This window comes from Pundamilia nyererei, unplaced genomic scaffold (genome assembly GCF_000239375.1).
Source record: "Pundamilia nyererei isolate P.nyererei 1_Seehausen unplaced genomic scaffold, PunNye1.0 scaffold00120, whole genome shotgun sequence".
Lineage (NCBI taxonomy): Eukaryota > Metazoa > Chordata > Actinopteri > Cichliformes > Cichlidae > Pundamilia > Pundamilia nyererei.
The window spans coordinates 2,052,984-2,071,292 of record NW_005187521.1 but is presented as its reverse complement, the minus strand read 5'-3'; the positions used below and the strand labels follow the sequence as shown (position 1 = coordinate 2,071,292).

The 18,309-nt window shown below is 41.3% G+C and overlaps 1 protein-coding gene across 1 annotated transcript in view; it reads right to left on the bottom strand.

Moving 5' to 3' along the window:
- Positions 1 to 34: 34 nt before the first annotated feature.
- LOC102202599 (protein SLX4IP) overlaps positions 35 to 18,309 on the bottom strand; it is a 32,678-nt gene continuing 14,403 nt past the window's right edge. The window contains exons 5-8 of the mRNA XM_005742472.2: positions 12,249 to 12,317; positions 10,655 to 10,743; positions 2,219 to 2,325; positions 35 to 2,118 (exon numbers count right to left, since the gene is read on the bottom strand). Coding sequence (XP_005742529.1) covers positions 1,353 to 2,118; positions 2,219 to 2,325; positions 10,655 to 10,743; positions 12,249 to 12,317 — 1,031 coding nt within the window. The 3' untranslated portion in view covers positions 35 to 1,352. The remainder of the gene's footprint in view (positions 2,119 to 2,218; positions 2,326 to 10,654; positions 10,744 to 12,248; positions 12,318 to 18,309) is intronic.

The window sequence follows — 18,309 nt, the reverse complement described above, 5'->3', positions numbered from 1 at the left end:
CATTGAGCCAAACGTGTTGGAGCATATTAAAGATCTCTCGTGGCGTGGGAACTACAGCTAATGGTTTCCTAGTCGAGTCCTGGAGACGCAGTACTCATAACGCTCAGATATTGTAGCCCTTTATGGTCTGGTTAAGATACTGTAGCAAGTTTAAAAAACAAAAAAAAAACAAAGTTGGGCTGGAGAAGCCTAAGCTGTGGAGTAAAAGTGATTTATTATGTTCTTTATTTTTTTGGGCAAACTCTTCTTGCCAGAATTAAAACAAAGACGAGAGATTACAACACCCCTTGAGAAAGATCCTCAACATGTTGGGACTAATAGCTGATAGCTGAACTGGCTCCTAGTGGTGACACTCAGGTTGTAACCACTAATACTTTTTTTCCATTTTTTGGACAGACCCCACTGTCGAACTGCCACAAGCAGCATTTGGTTTGGACTCTGTGAGAGGAAAACAATGCAATGAGATCTGTGCCGGCTGCTTTCCCAAAATTCTCTGTGAATTTTACACAATTATTCAAATGGGGCTTTTTTTTTTGTTTTGTTTTGACTGAGGGGAAAATTTATTTATATCGAAATGTCTTTCCAGTAAAATAAAACAGGAGTAAAATTTTCAGTCAACATTTTGTTGTGAAATAGAAATACTGGGTTGTAAATGGAGCTTTACGGCTGGTGACAGCAGCTGTTGTTCAACCTCTGATTTGAAAACTGATCACGTTCCTGCATTTAGTTGGTTTAGGTTAAAAAAAAAAAAAGCAGCACAGTATGTTTCCACTTATAGATTTGTTTTCAGGTGCTTAGCAACTAACTGGTATATGAAAAATATCTAGCTACAAAAACACTTTTTTTGAGAATGGGGTGATGAAATAAACCTGGAAACAGCAATCAATCATGCTCGAGCTTCGGCGGGTAAACTGGACAGTTTTGAGACACGTAGGAGCCAGTATTTGAGTCTGAAAGCCATGACGTACTGCATGGCTCCTGCCTGTCTGAAATCCCCAATCTTTAACACAAAACCAAATCTTAACTCCAATTAAAGGTTTTTGACTTTCATTTGCGAGCTGTTCTTGACCACCACTACTTATGGGTGGAGGCAGAGATCCGTTTCAAGTATTTGACAAAGCATAACTCAAATGCACATGTATCAGTTGCCATAATGTGTTCAGCATTTGATCTGTGCGTGTGCAGCATATGTGAAAAGAACAGATATCGCAGTAAAAAGTGACACAAGCACAAATGCAAGTCATCTGAGCAGACCACATGGACAGTATGGGGGAAGCATGTAGTCTGACAGAGTCTCATCTCTATTTCTGTGGCGTCAGGCATCTTTACTGTAGCCTGTCTCTCTCTCCCCCTCAGGACCTCTTCAGTCGTCGTAATCTAGAGGTTCTGGGCACATTTTCACTCCACTCCTCTCTGAGTGTGGATCTGGAACCAATAGAGGAGCCTGAGGATGCAGGCTTGACAGATAGGCTCCTCAGACTTGCGGCCAGCCTGTTTTGGTTTGTCTGTGCCGTGTTATTGCTTGTGAGGGAGAGCCTTTGGGCTTGTTTCCCTGGAGTAAGCAGCTCTACTTCCAGTGTGGTTTTCTTGCACTCTGAGACAGGGGAAGCCTGGGACTCTGCCTTGGCTTCAAGTGGAGGGAGGGGTGGCAGAGGAAGGAGGTCGTGCTTGGATGTTTGTGCAGAGTAAGTTTGCATTAGGGCTGGAGGTCTTCCAAGGCACGTCCTCTTGGCCCCGTGTGGGTGAGGGTCTTCCCCAGCATCACTCAGCTTGCACCTCTTGCTCGTGCTGGTCTCCTGACTGATTTCATTTTGGCAGAAACCTGCTGAGGTCCCATTTAGGTTGATACAGTCTGGAAGATCGTTCTCAGCATGCCGCTCCTGCTTTTGAGTAGTCCCAATTAGAGCTCCTGCTACAGTTAATGCACTGGAGCAAGGCACCTTGTGGTTTGCCTCTGACAGGACCTTCTGTTCAGATCTGGACAGACTCACTGAGCCTGATTCTGACTTGACAACTTGAAGTTCCGGTTTCTGGTTTTCAGCACAGACTCTCTGGTCAATCTGCTGCTCTGCCATAGTGGAACCACAAAGGTCTTGCTGGACACTGGCTTGTTTGGCTCTGAGAAAGAAAAAAAAATGGGTATAAAGGATATAAACAGATACTTGAGTGTCCTCTCTGACTGGTGGGGTTGGAAAGTTCTGCATTAGATCATACTTACATCTTTTGAAGCACAGTCTTCTTTGTTTTTGTGGGGCTGTTTAAAGGCTCTTGGGTTTCTCCCACACTGGAAAAATATTCCGATCTGCTTTGTTCGCACAGCTCAGTCTAAAGAGGACAAACAGAATCAGTGTAAACACAAATATTATTACTGGCATACCCTGGAAACATTTCGCCTCACAGTGCTGTCATCATCCTTCATTGAACACCTTCATTAAATCCATTAGACTAAAAACTAAAAGAGTTCATGTCAGATTGTCTGAAGTTCAATCAATGTAGTCACCTTATTATTTAAACTATGATGCTGCCCAACATGAAAGATGAAAGGGCCTTCAGAGAGCGTAGCCGCTGCCCCCCGCACCCACCGTAAACTCCCCAAATCCTCCACCTCAAAGTTTGAAATGAATCACTGGCTCATTATGGCATGACAATTGTTCAGCCTACACTACCTGAGGTTTAAAATAATGCTCTCAGCCTTAGGCAGAGTTACGAAACGGTGACCATATTGACAAGTTAAAACAGCGAATAACGAAGATTCAGTAATAGGGAAAAAATGTGACGCAAGGGAAGCATTGCGTGGGAAAGAAATTTTTTTTTAAAAAAGGTGTAAAAAGCATGTTATGGGACAGCTGCAAATGTAAACAGACTGAAGGGGAAAAAAACCTTCTTTACTTTTAGCCATGAAACTGTAACTGAACAAAGCAGGATGAGTGCCGAGCGCTTCTTCTATGTCCTTATGTGTCTAAAACTTTCATCTGTAATTCTGCTACACCCCTAAGTGTCTCTGAAAAGCAAGTCTTATTTGCTAAAACTCTGGGGTGAAAGTTCAAAATATCCACATACTAAGGGAAACCTCTGAGGCAGAACGAGGAACAAGCTGAAAATTGGATCTCACCAACGTGTGCCCTCAACAGGCCACTAATGACGATTAATCATGGGGTCTTTTCCTTGGCTGCCCCAGAACAGACTCTGGATTTATGAGAACAAGAGACGCTGGTGGCAAATTGAGCAGAACTTCAAAGGCTGAAGCACTGTCAATTCATCATAAATTAATCAAATCAAAAAAAGTTGGTGGAATAGTAGACTAGCAATGGTTTAGAAAATGAGCATGTCTGCTAGTTTTTATCTGGAGAAGCAGTATATTATATTATATTTTGTATACTAGAACTTCTAAAAGTCTGAAGCTGTACAAAGGCATTTATATCAGCTCATGGTCTAGAATGGGGATATTGCCAGAACTGATACTTACAAGTAATTTTTGTATAAAACTGAAAAAGCTACTTTTTTTTTCAGTACAGTAGTTACCTAAGCGGCATACCAACCAAGTTGGGTTATAAACGAAATTGATACTTAGATACTGATACTAAAAATTACTTTTGGATTAGACGTCCATTTGCAACTGCATTATATGTGACTGGAATGAACTCTGAACTCATTGTCACTCGTCCAACAGGAATGACTGATATCACAGGCGGTCAGACTGTGGGACTTGACAGAAGCAAACAATGGGCATTTGACGTGTGTGTAAGCAAGGCACAGAACATTATATGGTGTATCTGCACTTACCTCAAGGTGAACGAGGTTGTTTGCAGCTGTTTAGGGCTGCTGCCAATGAAGGCAAAGAGAGATGGGGTGAGTTGTTCGATCTTTTCTAGGGTTTTCTCTCTATTATTGTAGGGTCTTTACCTTACAAGTGACTTGAAGTAACTGCTGTTGTGGTTTGATGGTATATAAATAAAATTCAGTTGAACTGAATTAAATCCTAATGCATATGTGGTTGGGTGAGGTCTCTGTCTGGAAATTTATAATGGGCCTCAATTTTACCTTGTGGGTTTGTAAGAGTGATTTTATTATGTGTTTGCATACATTGTAGGTTTTGCAGTGATATGTACATTTGATGTATTTGCAATCATTTTAAGGTTGGCGTGTGCATTTTTAGGCTACAGAATTAAATAGGAATCCATCTGATGACCCAATTTTAAAGTTCAAAAGTCATGAAATAAAGCTTGTCATTTTAACCTGTTTCTTTGACTGTTTTGTTTTTAGGTCTCTTGACAGATCACTAAATATTTCACTATTGACACCAGCAGTGCCGTCTTCACTTCCTACAGTTGGCAGATAGCTTTGCACAGGATGGCTGCAGATTGATGGGCAGAAAGGCCCTCCCCTCATTAGCAGCTGAAGATGTAAACAGTAGCACCACAACCCTGGCAAAGGAAATGTAAGACAGACACCCTGGTCTTTAGGAATATTTTTGTGAGGTAAGTAAAGCTCCTGTTCCAGCAAGATTTTTTTTTTTTAAAACAGTAATGAATATTAACCTGGCTGGAACACATGCTAACATTAGCTTTTTAACAATTAGCAATAGCCATTTCTGTAAGGTAGAGGTTATGGCTAATAATAAAATGATCATGTTAATGTTGGAGCTAGGCAGCAAACATAAGTTCTGCCTGTCTGTAATGTTAATGGACAGTGTAAATTTGACAGGAAAAGAACGTGATCTTGTTTTTTTGTTTTTATGTTTTTAACCACATGGCAGCACGGTGGCACGGTGGTTAGCACTGTTGCCGCACAGCAAGAAGGTCCTGAGTTCAATTCCACCATCAGGCCGGGGTCTTTCTGTGTGGAGTTTGCATGTTCTCCCCGCGTTTGCGTGGGTTCCCTCCGGGTACTCCGGCTTCCTCTCGCCGTCCAAAGACATGCAACTTGTGGGGATAGGTTAATTGATTAATCCAAATTGCCACTAGGTGTGAATGTGCGAGTGAATGTGAGTGTGAATGGTTGTCTGTCCCTGTGTGTTAGCCCTGCGACAGACTGGCGACCTGTCCAGGGTGTACCCTGCCTCTCGCCCTATGACAGCTGGGATAGGCTCCAGTGCCCCCCGCGACCCTGAAAAGGATAAGCGAATGGATGGATGGTATTGAGTAGTACTTTCCTGGGTGCTGGTAGCGAGTTTATAGTTTAAAGGAGAAGATGGGACAAGTTTCATGCCTGCTAAATTATCTGTTGAGATATTTCACTCAAAAACATTCATATCAACCTGACAGCAAAAAGTTAGGGGATCGCCACAGTGGTTAAGCTTTATCCTCTAGTGTATTTCTGTGTAATAAAAGTTGAGCTATTTCACTGACAAGTGATAAATTTGATCTAGTGGCGGCACAAGATTTAAAGCATCACCAAAAATAGGATTTATTAATAATCAGGATCTATTCTCTGGCCACTGCGCTATGCTATGCCCAAGCTCATAGCAAACCATCCAATACTTTTGAAGCTATCGCTGTTTGGATCAACGTGGCTGAGACCGCTATCCACAGCTTCACGCCGCTAAACTTTATTGGTTTTTGCAAAGGGGAAACAACAACTGGACAGAAATTAAATCTGGGAAAATTCAAGGTCGTGGCCGCTATGTTTATTCAACATCAGCCATTTTTCAGATCATTACTATTATATAAACTGGTTGGTAAAATGATCAATGTGCACTCTAAGATGGGGAAAGCCAGTGCGGTAAGCTCTGGCATCCTGCAGATGTTGTGAAAACTGAGAGAAATATCATAAATGTCCTCCCCCGCACGTCACGATACTAGTGACAACATGTGACCCGACACGCAAGGAGGAAATGGAGTGATCGACCCGAGCTGCGAGGGCAAGCTGGGGCATTGTGGCTTTGCGCTGGGTGTTGAGACCTAGCAACTCTGGTCTGTGGTGTGGTAGATGGGAATAAAGAGGCCAGACAGAGGGAGGGGAGGCCGGGCAGCAGGGAAGGAGGCGGAGCTGGCGAAATACAAGAGACAAGATACTACAGAGTGTATAAGAGAAAAAAAGAGAGTGGAGCACAACAAAAGCAAAGGCACCCCCTCAGAGTCACACTGCCTGACCTCAACAGTCTCTCCAGCATGCCCACAAACGCAAGAATCCTCACACAGGAAGTTCCACACAGGCTCCTCTTTGTGTCGAGATGGAGTCATGCTACAGTGTGGGCAGAGCTCTGGTCTTTAGACTTTTTCTCTCATACCCAGAGCTACAGCTAACCTTCAACATGGATTTGGGACAGTGACACACATACAAACTCTCATTTCGCCTCCACACTCACACACCCACCCCAACAACAACAATTCTGAGAAAAATGTGGGTGCTATCGTTTGCATTGTAATGCCTTGATATGTATTCTAGCCTGTTTAATATGAATAAATGCGGTTTGAAAATGAACTTGAAAGAAAAATCAACAAGGAGCTAAAGGGAGGCTCTCTGGGAAAGTTTAGTGCCTTTCTGTTCCTGTCGGCACGACTTCAAAAGAGCAAGAGAGTGAAAGAGGAGAGTCAGAGAAAGGAAGAAGCATGAAGAGAGGAAGAGGCTGGATATAGATAGCAAGCAGAGAAAAGATAGATAAACAGAGAGAGAGAGAGATTGTGCATAAATTATTTTCAGCAGGGGTCTAGAGGTTGGAGATTCTGTATATAGCAACTACAGAAGAAATCAGACGGATTAAATAACCTTATAATTATCACAAGCTATGTGGATAAAACGGTAAGAATTGTGTGGGAACCGAGGTGGCCTAATCTTGTAAGGAATGATGCAAACTCTAAATAGCTGGAGAGAGTCCCATGAAAAAGGAGGGAGGGATGGTGGTAAATAAGAACGTCTACCCGCCGTTGCTACCACCTCTCTCTGAGAGAAAAAAAAAGGATTTAACCCCCCCACCGCCAGCCAGTCTGCTCGCCCCCACACAAAGCTGAAAAATGCTCCTCGTGATACAACATGTAGAGCAGACCAACAGTGCCCTCCCTGGCCCCAGAGCTTCCAAAACAACACAGCTTCGCCACAGGAGCTGCAACAAAACAGCACATCTGGATGTCAGATTACAGCGATAAGCCTGGCAAAAGGGCAAGGATAGCAGAGAGAATGATTCATTTGGTTTAAAAGGCTACCAGGACAGATTCTCAGCACTTGCCCCAACTCTGAATGACTCCTGGAAAAAAACTTCAAAAGGATAACCAGCAACAGCCTCCATAAAATACAGGCAACAACCTCTAAGCCGTCCAAGATAAGGTAGAACACAGATTATGTTGGTTATCTTTTAATGCAGCTGCACTCAAAAGTAATGCAGCGATATGGCCAAAAGGTCTCTGAGCTGTTTAAAATGTTGCTGCAAAGGATGACAAACCTTCTCTTGGTGTTTAAAGACAATGCTTATTGATATACAATGCCATATTTATACACACTACAGCTTTTTTGTATAGTCTGCACAAATACACATGCACATTCATCTAAATGCTACTTTAACAATTTTGCTTTGTAGAAAAAGAGCATTTTTCAGTTAATCTTTTTCCAAAAGCTTTTAAACATGGAAGTTAAAACATAAAAACTTCAAATAAAAAAATCTAACAAGTCAGCATGGGAGGCTCCGATGAACCATCAACTTTCATGTGCCACAGTGGAAGTCAGATTGTTTGTTCTGGGATTACTTTAATATCTTTGTACCTCACCTAACATATACAAAACCAGTGAGATGCAATCCCATAAGGCAATTTTCCACTCATCTGTCACAAAATAATAGTGTCTCAACTTGAAATCTGTGGTAGCTTGAAATGCTTGAATCCCTCACAGCACTCATATTATAAAAAATGAATTATTCTTTCCACTGGAACTTTTTTTGTTTTGATGACACATCTAAGTATACAAAGTCCTCAAACTGGCACCAAGAAACAACAAGAGTATTTAACTGTCAGAGGATGAAAAACCTCCTGCAGAGATGTTCGTGAATGCAGTGCACAAATTCCACTCCTCATCGTGCACCCACCCTGCTCCCACAGGGCAAGCATGCCCTGTTTGTGTAGGCTCACCACATCTTCTCTGCAACAAAGTCAACAAACATGCATGGGCACATGTCTAAAATAGGGGACAGTTCTTATCCCCAAACAAGAGTTTCTGGATCCACCCATATCAAAGGACTGAGACAAGTGGTTAACTGAACACACTTCATGTAAATCTTTTAAAGCAGTTTAAGATGGGCTGGAATGAGGACCTGTAAGAGATCATAGTCGTGCATTCGGCCTAGGTGTAGAGGAGGTCAGTAGACACTGGACGCTTGGGAACGGACTGCTGTTAGCTGTTGTGAGCTCTGAAGAACAGAGGCGTGCTGAGGTCACGAGTAAACACACAAGCTTGTCCAGAGCTCAAAAGAGGAGGGGAGGGGGGGAGACTGGAAACACATCTGTTCTGCCTTTGATCCAAACTTCTGCAGCCCAGCACGCCACTCACCTCAGCTGCCCACTCTGTGCCTGACTAAAAAACAACGGCCGCAATTATAAACACTAGATCTTCCTTCCCATGCTGCCCTCTTCGGTGTTGGTGCTGACTCACAATAGGAGCAAGCTTTTATGAAGGGAAGGGACGTTAATCTTCAAATCCTCTGCGTATGCCTTTTTTCCATTATCACATGAAAACAAAGCAGCATCAATTGCCCAACCTCTGCATAGCAACAGTGGATTCTAGGTGCCTAACAAACAGAGTCAATTAGGCTGATAGGATTTCAGCATTTATCCCAGACATGGCACTCAGTATGTCTGAAGCAAAACATTTGCCGGATGCTTGAACACTCTCTGCCCCAGTAACATTTGAATCAAGCATTTCAAACTGGACAATCATGGTTGTTTCTGCAGCAAATGACCATCTGAAACCAAAACAGCTGGAGTTGGCCTTTTTTTCCCCCCTTAAGTTTGCTCTTTCCCATAGTTTGCATATTACACTGCTAATCCCTTCCTGGGAAGGTTGTTTGATAGAAATAGAATCTCACCTTTTTATATAGCATGCCTTTTCTCTCATCGTGTGTAGCTGTTTAGAAGGAAAATGCTTCTGCTTCCTGACCAAAATGTCAGTTGAAAATATGACTAATATAGAGTGAACAAACTGTATAAAATTAAAATAGAGTACACTCAATGCGGGAGTGAGAAGCTGCCTTTCAGTGATGTCACCTTAGCTCCCTCATAACATAACCCCCTGACCTTGTGAAAACTGCTTATTGATGAGTCTACATTTCCACTGCGGCTGAAGATTTTTGCACAACTAGTCACACAAACTGAATCCTAACAACAAACCTGAAACCTCCCTAAACACGGACAAATGTGGCATTTTTTTTTGAGACTGCCCGTCTTGTGCTGTCAAGAATTGGGGGATAAAAGACCCCTTTTTAAACATGATATCAATTCTGACACAGAACTCCAAACACCCCATTATTTATAGACAGCAACATTATACCTTACATCAGTTGTGACTCACAGTCTAAACCTTTTTTTTCCTTTCCGATTTCTGACTTCCTTGGCAGCATTAAAACTGCAAAAACTCCCTTTCTGACAAATAAGAACAGAGTGAGAGATGTAAACAAATTATTGTTTTTGTCATGTGAAAAACTTCAGCCTCTCTGTCTGGTATCTTTCCCTTACAAAGCGGGCTCGAGGTTGAGCTAGTGAGAGCTTCACCACAAGACTCCCACCCTCCAATTCCCTCAGCTTGTACTGTATGAGCCCAGAGAACCACATCCTGAGGAGAGGAACGCAATCGACAACAGTGCCTCCTTGAACTGGAAAATTGGTTACACAATCTGAACTTTTCACTGACGACTATGTTGCTCCACTAAAAATATTACAATCGCTGCTTTCATTGGAAGCCAAACTGTGGAGAGTGCAGAGACATTTCAAAGGGAAACAATAGCAAAAACCCTGTAGAAAAACATCAGGCCACTGATCATGGGATGTGATGGGAGAGATGTCTGTCCTTGATGTGAGTGCCAAGGTGAGAGGCTCCACAGGCTTTTCCCAGAATACTCTGGGGAGTTTGAGATCAAATGAACACTGACCAAAGGACAACTGATTATAATACAGGCGGACAAAAAAAGAACTACAGCAGTAGGTCTTATGGCACTGACAAGAGTTGAACTTGGTCTACACAGCACAGACTACAGGGAAATACTCACTGAACCCAACTTTATTTGAGTCCAATTAATCAAGGCACGCGGCATTCAACTGCAGACAGTAAAGTTAACCGAATTCTCTCTTAAAGACCCAAACAATGCACATGCAACCGCAGGACAGAGGGTTTTGTTGTGGTTCTCTTGAGCATGCAAACCCCAAAATCTCATGCTTGAAACTGACAGAGAGAACTAAAGTTCTGCAGGTAAGTAATTAAAAATGTGGGAGCAGGAGCTTTTCAAAAAAGCGTGACTTGGCACCGCTTCACCCAGCCTCCCACGATCATTGGTTTTCCTCTCACTAGGTCTCCTTAAAGCCCATGTAGGTTCAGAGTCCACCCCTTATAAAGAGGATAAGCATATATAAGCGAGAGTGCAATTTGGCAGCACATCCCTATAATAACACACAGACACATGGACGACTTTTTGCCAGGCGACTGGAAGAGGAAATAGAGGAGTATAAACAGCACTCACCGCGGGCAGGCTCGGGTTTCTATGGTGCGCTGAGGCATCTTCTGGACGGCTCACACACACAACATATCGTTCGGGAAACACACGCAAATCTGAGAGGAGGCAGAGAAACAACACAGACCCTGCTGGTTAATAACGTGGGCTCACCTCTAATTATCAGTCAAACTCAGACAGAGGGAATTGTGGTCAATGTTTAATTTTTACATCTACCAGTACCAAGTATTTACTATCCCTCAGACCGGGGAGAAAATAGCAGTTTATATATAATTGCTGAATTTTATGAGCTGCATAAACAGCATGAAATATTAGGAAATTTTACATTAACAATGGCTCTTGGGAGTAATAATACTGTCTCACTGACTTCAGAAGGAAAGATCATTTAAGCCGCTTTTCCAAACAATGTCAAGAAACTCAGGTCCAGCTATATTCCAAAGGTCTCTGCCCGGATGACATGTGACACTAATAATAATTAAATTTATAATATCTGCTGTTTTCAGTTGGGTTTGGGTTCTGCTTGATTGCTCAACAAAAAGTTCAGAGCTCATGAAATGTTTCAAGCGAAATTGGAACCTTCAATGAAAATTTCTCAGGACACTTTTAGACAGAGAACTTCTTGGAGTTTGGAAATCTAACTTTTCTTCGAAGGACCCCGATCCCAGTTCAAATTTAAAGCAAACCCAAAAGCCTTCTTGAAATCTAACAAGTAGATTGACAGGGAACTTGCAAATCATATTAAATAAGAGGAATTTAGTCTCAATGACCTCGTAACTATTCCTTTAATGCCAACCCCTGGACAAACTTTACAGTCTTTGTTCCACCAAATGTCAGCTATCCCTTCTTTATTCTTTAAAATGTTGGCATTGTGGAGTGAAATTTAAGTCAGCTAAATCAGAATATTTCACTGCATTCTGACCAACTAATTACCGTAACATAGCTTTAAGAAGACCTACTGTGGTTCAGCCTTGAACTCCTTTTAAGAACGTTTTTTTGTAGCCGTCTCGTCAACCACGATAAAAACTTTTCACCATCCATTTTATAGCTAATTGATTTTTTTTAATGATCTAACCACATATGTACTGCCAACTCAGTGGACCAAATTACACAACCTTTGACCTCAGGAGACCGAGTCTAATTTGATGTGTAATGGACCTGCTGAGAGAAGCCGTCATCTCAGCCAGCAACAGGTCACCGTTGCCTCAACAGCCAAGGCCTGGTCCTCCCCCAAGGAGCAGATATTAACTTTACTGACAGGAAGAGAACCATGTTGGTCCCATGAAAAGGTGGCCAAGGGTCACAGGCATTAGATGAGCCATGGAGATAGATTCTCACTGCCCTCCACAGACAGCTAAGGAATCCTTCTCTCTCTGCCTCTCTCAGTAGCCTCTCAAGGGAACCACTTAATGGCCGCTTGTTCTCAACAACACCCCGATCAGGTAGGGACAGGACATAAAAACAAGTGAGGGGGAGAAACATCAACATGCAGACCACAGATGCCTCACTCATTCTGTGGGAAATTTGGCTGAGTATAAACCCTTGAGAGGTCTATTTCTGAGTTCTAACTGGGGATGGATTTATTGAAAACATGTAGGTCACTTACCCTGCTTGACAATACATCTGAGACTGGAGTGTCGCTTCAGAAAATTGGCCACCAGGTTGAATTTTTCACCTGTATAAACCAAAACAGAGAGACAGTTAACATAAAAGGTTGTATTACCTATTTAACAGTGGGCACATTTTGGTGAGACGGTGCATGCTTTGATACACCGATTACAAACTAAATTCAATTTCCCATCATTACACGAAACAGCTGCAAATGTTATAGTGAGACAAAGTGGTTAAAGAATGGACACACTATGTGAGTATAAAGCCCCTCGTATGAGGAGTTCCACAACTGGCCTTACTGCTGTCACATGCAGTAGAAGAATCACAGTAAAGTTTAAAAAAAAACACACACACAAAAAAAAACACAGGATTAGTGTATTTTGCAGCAATATAGCACACTCCATTAATGCAGATAACAGTGCTGCACATAGCTCCATATGCTTGGACACATACCCATCAATTTTCTACTAACTTTAAGTTTATGCTTGGTCTAAGGCACAGCACGCTAAAACAAGCCAAATTATTTATCGAGTGTGAAATAATTCATTCTCCTTTAATTTCAAAGACCTTCCAGTTTGGCACAAGCACAGAAACCATTTCTGGGGTCTCTGCTCTATTTGTCATGGAATGATTTCATGGTATGTAAGATGTGCTGTGCAGAAACAGCAGCTTGTTGCCTAATCTGGCAGGAATTTGTTGACTAAAAGCAAGGGCCTGGCTAACACGCTATGCAGTTGTTCTTTGCAAACAGACACACAGTGCTGGGAAGCTGACCAAGCCAGTTCATCCTTTGATATCTTCTTCGTACCCTTTTTGTCCTCATAAGAAAGTGAATGTGAAACTTTAACACCACCTTCCTATTATTTCTTATTTGACATTCTCTCCCATGTGTGGACATATAAAAAACCCATTTTCTGCAAACTGTCTGGGTTTGGGTTGTTTTGTTTTTCTCGCTTCAATTAAAGGATTACATGTCTTCCTAAGTTTGAGAAAATCATGACCTCTTGCACTTAAGGCTCTTTCAGAAGTCCCTGGATAATCTCAAATGTGCACTGTCATCAGGCTAAAAATGAGGCTGTCTAGATTTCTGAAAAGCTGCTGTTTTGGAAGTCTTTTTAAATCTGCCAGTAGTGACACTAACGGTCACCCATCAAGAAAACTTGGAACAACTTGGACAAGTCTACTTCAAATAATAAACTACAACTAGTTTCATGCCCATGTCTGTGAAGCCTGTTGCTGCATTATTTCATGACAAACCCTTTACAAAATTTAAGAAAGTAGGTGTATCACTGTTAAAGTCCACGATCAAGCAATGGCTTTATGAGTGAAACTACAGAGCATTTACAACAAGGTGCAAGCCACCCATTACACTCAAGAACAACAGGTCCAGACTAAAAGACAGTTAATGCAATACCTTTGTTAAATCCCCTGAATTAAATCTGAAAGTCTCCACTTCAATCACATCTTAATTGTTTAAATTAGAATCCAATCTGGTGGTGAACAGAGGCAAAACTACAAAAACAGTGTCAACACTTCAAGATATTATTGTATATTCTTAAGTTTACTACCCAGTGATTGATAGCATCATGTCTGGTTTCTTTCTGTTGGTGCCTGCGGTATAATTAGCAACTAGAGTCAGCACATCAAGAATAATATTCATCATTAGAAAAGACAATACCAACATAGATTATGAAACACAAATCAAATCAGTCTGACATGATAAATATAGACTAAAATCCATCAATCGTGAACTTCATCACAGAGCCTTTGAAACTGGATGTGTGTTACTATGAGTTACTGTGATACTAAGCAATTACAATCAGTATTTTAATGACAATCAGGGGAAATTGTTACCCATAGGCTACAATCTTTTCAATTTCACCTTCAGGAATGCTTTTTACCATCAAATGTATTAGTATAAATTGAGCCTTACCAAATTTTGTTTTGGAAAATGTTTAGCATCGTAACTATGATTTGTGAACATTCAACAGAATCTCTCTGCAAGAGAACAAAACCCAAATATCTAACGGGCACAACTGCAGGGTGACTTTTAGTAGTGACATTTGTGAGATCTGTAAAGAGCTATTTCTTCACTCAAACTGCATATTGGTTAAACATTTTCTTACACATTACATCACATTATTTGTTTTCAAAAGTTACATAATATTAATTGTGTGAAACTAAAATGTTTCTTTGGGGTGATGAAAGAAGCTCAGCTTACCATATCCTTTATTTCTGTACAAAACGCTTGCTCCTCAGGCCAAATGATTTTTTACACAAGCCATCAGTGGATGACTAATGTCTTGGGACCAACCCAGTTGTCTTTTTGTCAGTGAATAGAATCTGTACAGCTCTATTTAGGTTGCGCAGGCTGGCATTAACCTCTGCTTCTTTGCAGCAAAAAGCTCCTTCCAAAAAGACCCATAAGACCATGTTTATTTATAAAAAAAAGAATTGTACTAATTGTTTTATCAGCCGAGAGCTTGCAGTTCTGGAAATGCGGCACACTCAGCATGTATAATAATGATTTGTTTTACTGGCTATGTGCCCCCATCACAGTAGGTCTGCAAGAAAACAGTGATTATAATGTTCAATTGCCAACATCGAGCTATACAGGATTACATCCACGTATCCATAATGACAAGCAGATAATTTGGTAGCAAAGCCTTTACAGTTAATGATGCCTAAAATGTATTAGCCACACAAATTAGCATGGTACAGTTACCATGCTAACACACTTTTTTGTGTGTTGGAGCCCTGACTTCAGGAGATGAGGCTTGAGGTGAGGAGACATAATGAGAAAGAGATGATGAAAATATGCATGTATAAATGTTAAATGGGCATAAATAGTTTGAAAGAATTTTTTTCCCCTATCAAATAACCTAAGAAAATTATTTACTATTCCTTTAACGTGGCTTGCTGTACTTTAAGCTCTAGCCGTCTTTTTGGTTTAGATACAATGCGCATGAGTACAGAGCCGAAATAAATTTTTTTAAAAAGTCACTGTCCTTCCTACTGACTACACTATACTTGGTGCACATCTCTTTGAAGGAGGACCTCCGTGCTGGTGTTAGCTTTAATGTAGGAGTACATATGGTACTGATAGTACTCTCACTAAATTGTCTTTAGAGTTTCCAGCCTTATAAGACTGTTCCTTTAGAGTCTGGTGCACATAAGGTATGTAATGTAATAATAACAGATAAGTCAACAGTCTTTAAATAGATTGCCATTAATCCCAATGGGAAATTGCATTAACACACAGATTGGGTATGTTGAGCATGTCTGTATTTAACAGCAGAATATCTTTATCAGGAACAAAATCTAATATTGTGTTTTTCCCTAAATAGCAAAGGAGCAAATCATTTATCACCCACTGTGGAATGCTGATCTGTATCTCCGTTTTGTTTTCTCTGACTGCTCTTAGTCCATGAGGAACCAGGAAGCAAGCATCTTTCTTTGCACTTTCATGACTCTTTGTTTTTGGAGGCTCTGATTTAGCCCTCTTAGCCGCTTGTCTAGCTGTACAACTGTTCTCACTGCTTTCCCTTGGTGAGTTGAGCTTGCCAATTCCCAGGACAAACTTGACAGGGATGTCTGGACATGGAGTTGGGAACCAGTGCAACGCCGCGGCCCGAGACATCAGCTGTTGCTCCAATGTTGAAACGTCCTGCACAGCGCAGAGTTGCTCTTGGCCCTCTGCCCAGGTTCTCTCGTGCTAAGCTTACATTCATGTTTCTCTCTCACAAACAGTTTGCTGGTCCCTCCTCTGGGAATAAGTGGCCCCTTTTTGCGGCAACTGTGGCCCACAGTGGTGCAATACTCAAATCTGCAGAGCAGAGACTTTAAAAGGTTTCATTTGTACTTCCTTAAAAAGAAGATGGCCTTGCTTAATTGTTTTGAAATCCAATGCACAACAATATTATGACAGGTCAAATCAAACAATAAAAAAAGCTAGTATGCCATGTTTTTAGAAATGTGGTAGATAATATTTTAACCTCTTGTTTGGAGAGACTTCTGCCATCTTGTAACATACCGCAGAACAACTGCAGAAGAAAGACCAATGCTAGAGTGCTATGCTTTCGAAACACACATACACACACAGTGCAGTTTTCACCACTTCCTGGGAAAACAATGAGAGGAAAGAAAAGTCAACAAACCAGAAGGCGCCCAGAGTGAGTAGGACAGTAAAATGGACCAGACAGGAGTGAGAGGCATTCAGACCAGGGTCAAAGGTAAGCACCCATGGAAAAGACTTCATTAACTTCAGTCATATCCTGAGGAGATCATTAAAACACCCATAGAAAACACAGCATACTTGGTCTTACCATCGGCATTTCTAGCAGCCTGTCCTGTGGTGACGAGGAAAACTTTTTTTTTTTCTCTCTGTGTTTACAGACTCTTAAGTTACTTGATTATCCAAAACTTGGATGCATCCTTGAAACCAATTTCCACAGTTTAACAAAGATTTTATGTCAAATTCAGGCTCTTGGGGGGGGGGAAAGAGCTGCTTAGTCAGTCAGTTTAACTGTTTCAACTCAAAATGAACAGAATTCTACAGGCCACAGTATTATATGTTTAAATTATGCCTGCACTGCCTCAAAAACAAAAATCTGATTACTGCAGTGGTTGCAAAGGCACCGATTTCCTCCTCTAACCTAATTTCTCTCATTAACATATTCTTAGTGTGCATGTAAAACTAATGACTGCATGTTGGGAGAACTGTAATTCCCACGAAACCTCTTTACGAACAGGAGTTGAACCAGCAGGACACTCAGACACCAGTGCCTGAGAATCCTGATCTCCTGACATCTCTTCTTTGATGTAGACCCCCTCCCTCTGTCCTCAAGTGTGGGTGGAGAGTCGAGGCTTAGTGAGCGAGAGTGGGGTGGAGTTGTGAGGGATGAGAGCGCATGAGGAAGTTACCCATATGTAAGTGGGGGCTTTCCTGGACATCACTCTGTGTGTGTAACTGTAACTACGGCCGTAGCAGAGAACTGTGCCTTATCATCCCGCACAACTTCCACCTGAAACAATATTTGCACATGAGTGTTCAATTTAACATTTGGGTGACCCCTTCATCGCAGTTACAAAATACGCCGCAGCATGGTAGCTCAGGCCAACCCATAATGCAGCATGTGAATAAAAGTGGTGGGGAGCATTCTGAAGTGCAGAACAATTACCAAAGGGGAAAATATATTTTTCAGGAACATAATCTGATGAGAGACATGAAGTCACAATACAAAATGTCGTGTTCAATCATCATTATATCTTAAGTAGCTCGCGAGGTTACAAATTTCCCAAAGTGCAGTCAAACGGAGCATTCAGAGTGAGGAAGCAATCTGCTTAATCTGCATTTAAATAAAATAAGTGCATTTTGGGGCTTTGAGTTATGCAAAGTGTTCACTCTTTAAAACCAGGGCTGAAGTCTCATTGAAAGAAGCCTCTCCTACCTGGAATGTCTACCACTGTTTATTGATAACAGGAAGGTACAAAGTGAGTGAGTGAAAAAACAAAAAAAACAAAACTGTTTTCCTCTGACTAGGTCTGAATCTTATTATAATCTGTTGTAAATAGTTAAATGATGTAACACTACATGAACTGGAAATGGTCAGCGTGCACTATCCATTGTATTTGCTTTTGTTAAAGCCATTGTCGGCAGGCTTTTCTGATAACCTGTGTTGGAGGTAGTGTATTACAAGGTAATGCGTTGCTGCAACTCCACTTGTGCAACAAGGGGAAACGTTTAAGAGCGGCCTATGACTTGTGGGTAGTAGATATACACATTACTTGGAATTTGTTGCGTAAAAATGCAAGCGTGTTACGCTAAAGTTCAAAGATCTAGTCATAATCTAGAAATTTGTCATGATATGCTGTCTTATGTAAATGTTAAAGTTATACTGCTGCAATTTAAGTGATTGTGGATTAACTAGAAACTGTTACTTTATGTACAATTTGAAAGTGTAATGCAATATTGTTTTCAATTATGACCTCACCAGTGTTGACAAAACACAGTGCATTAGGCAAACTACTATAACAACACCTGTCCATGGAAAAAA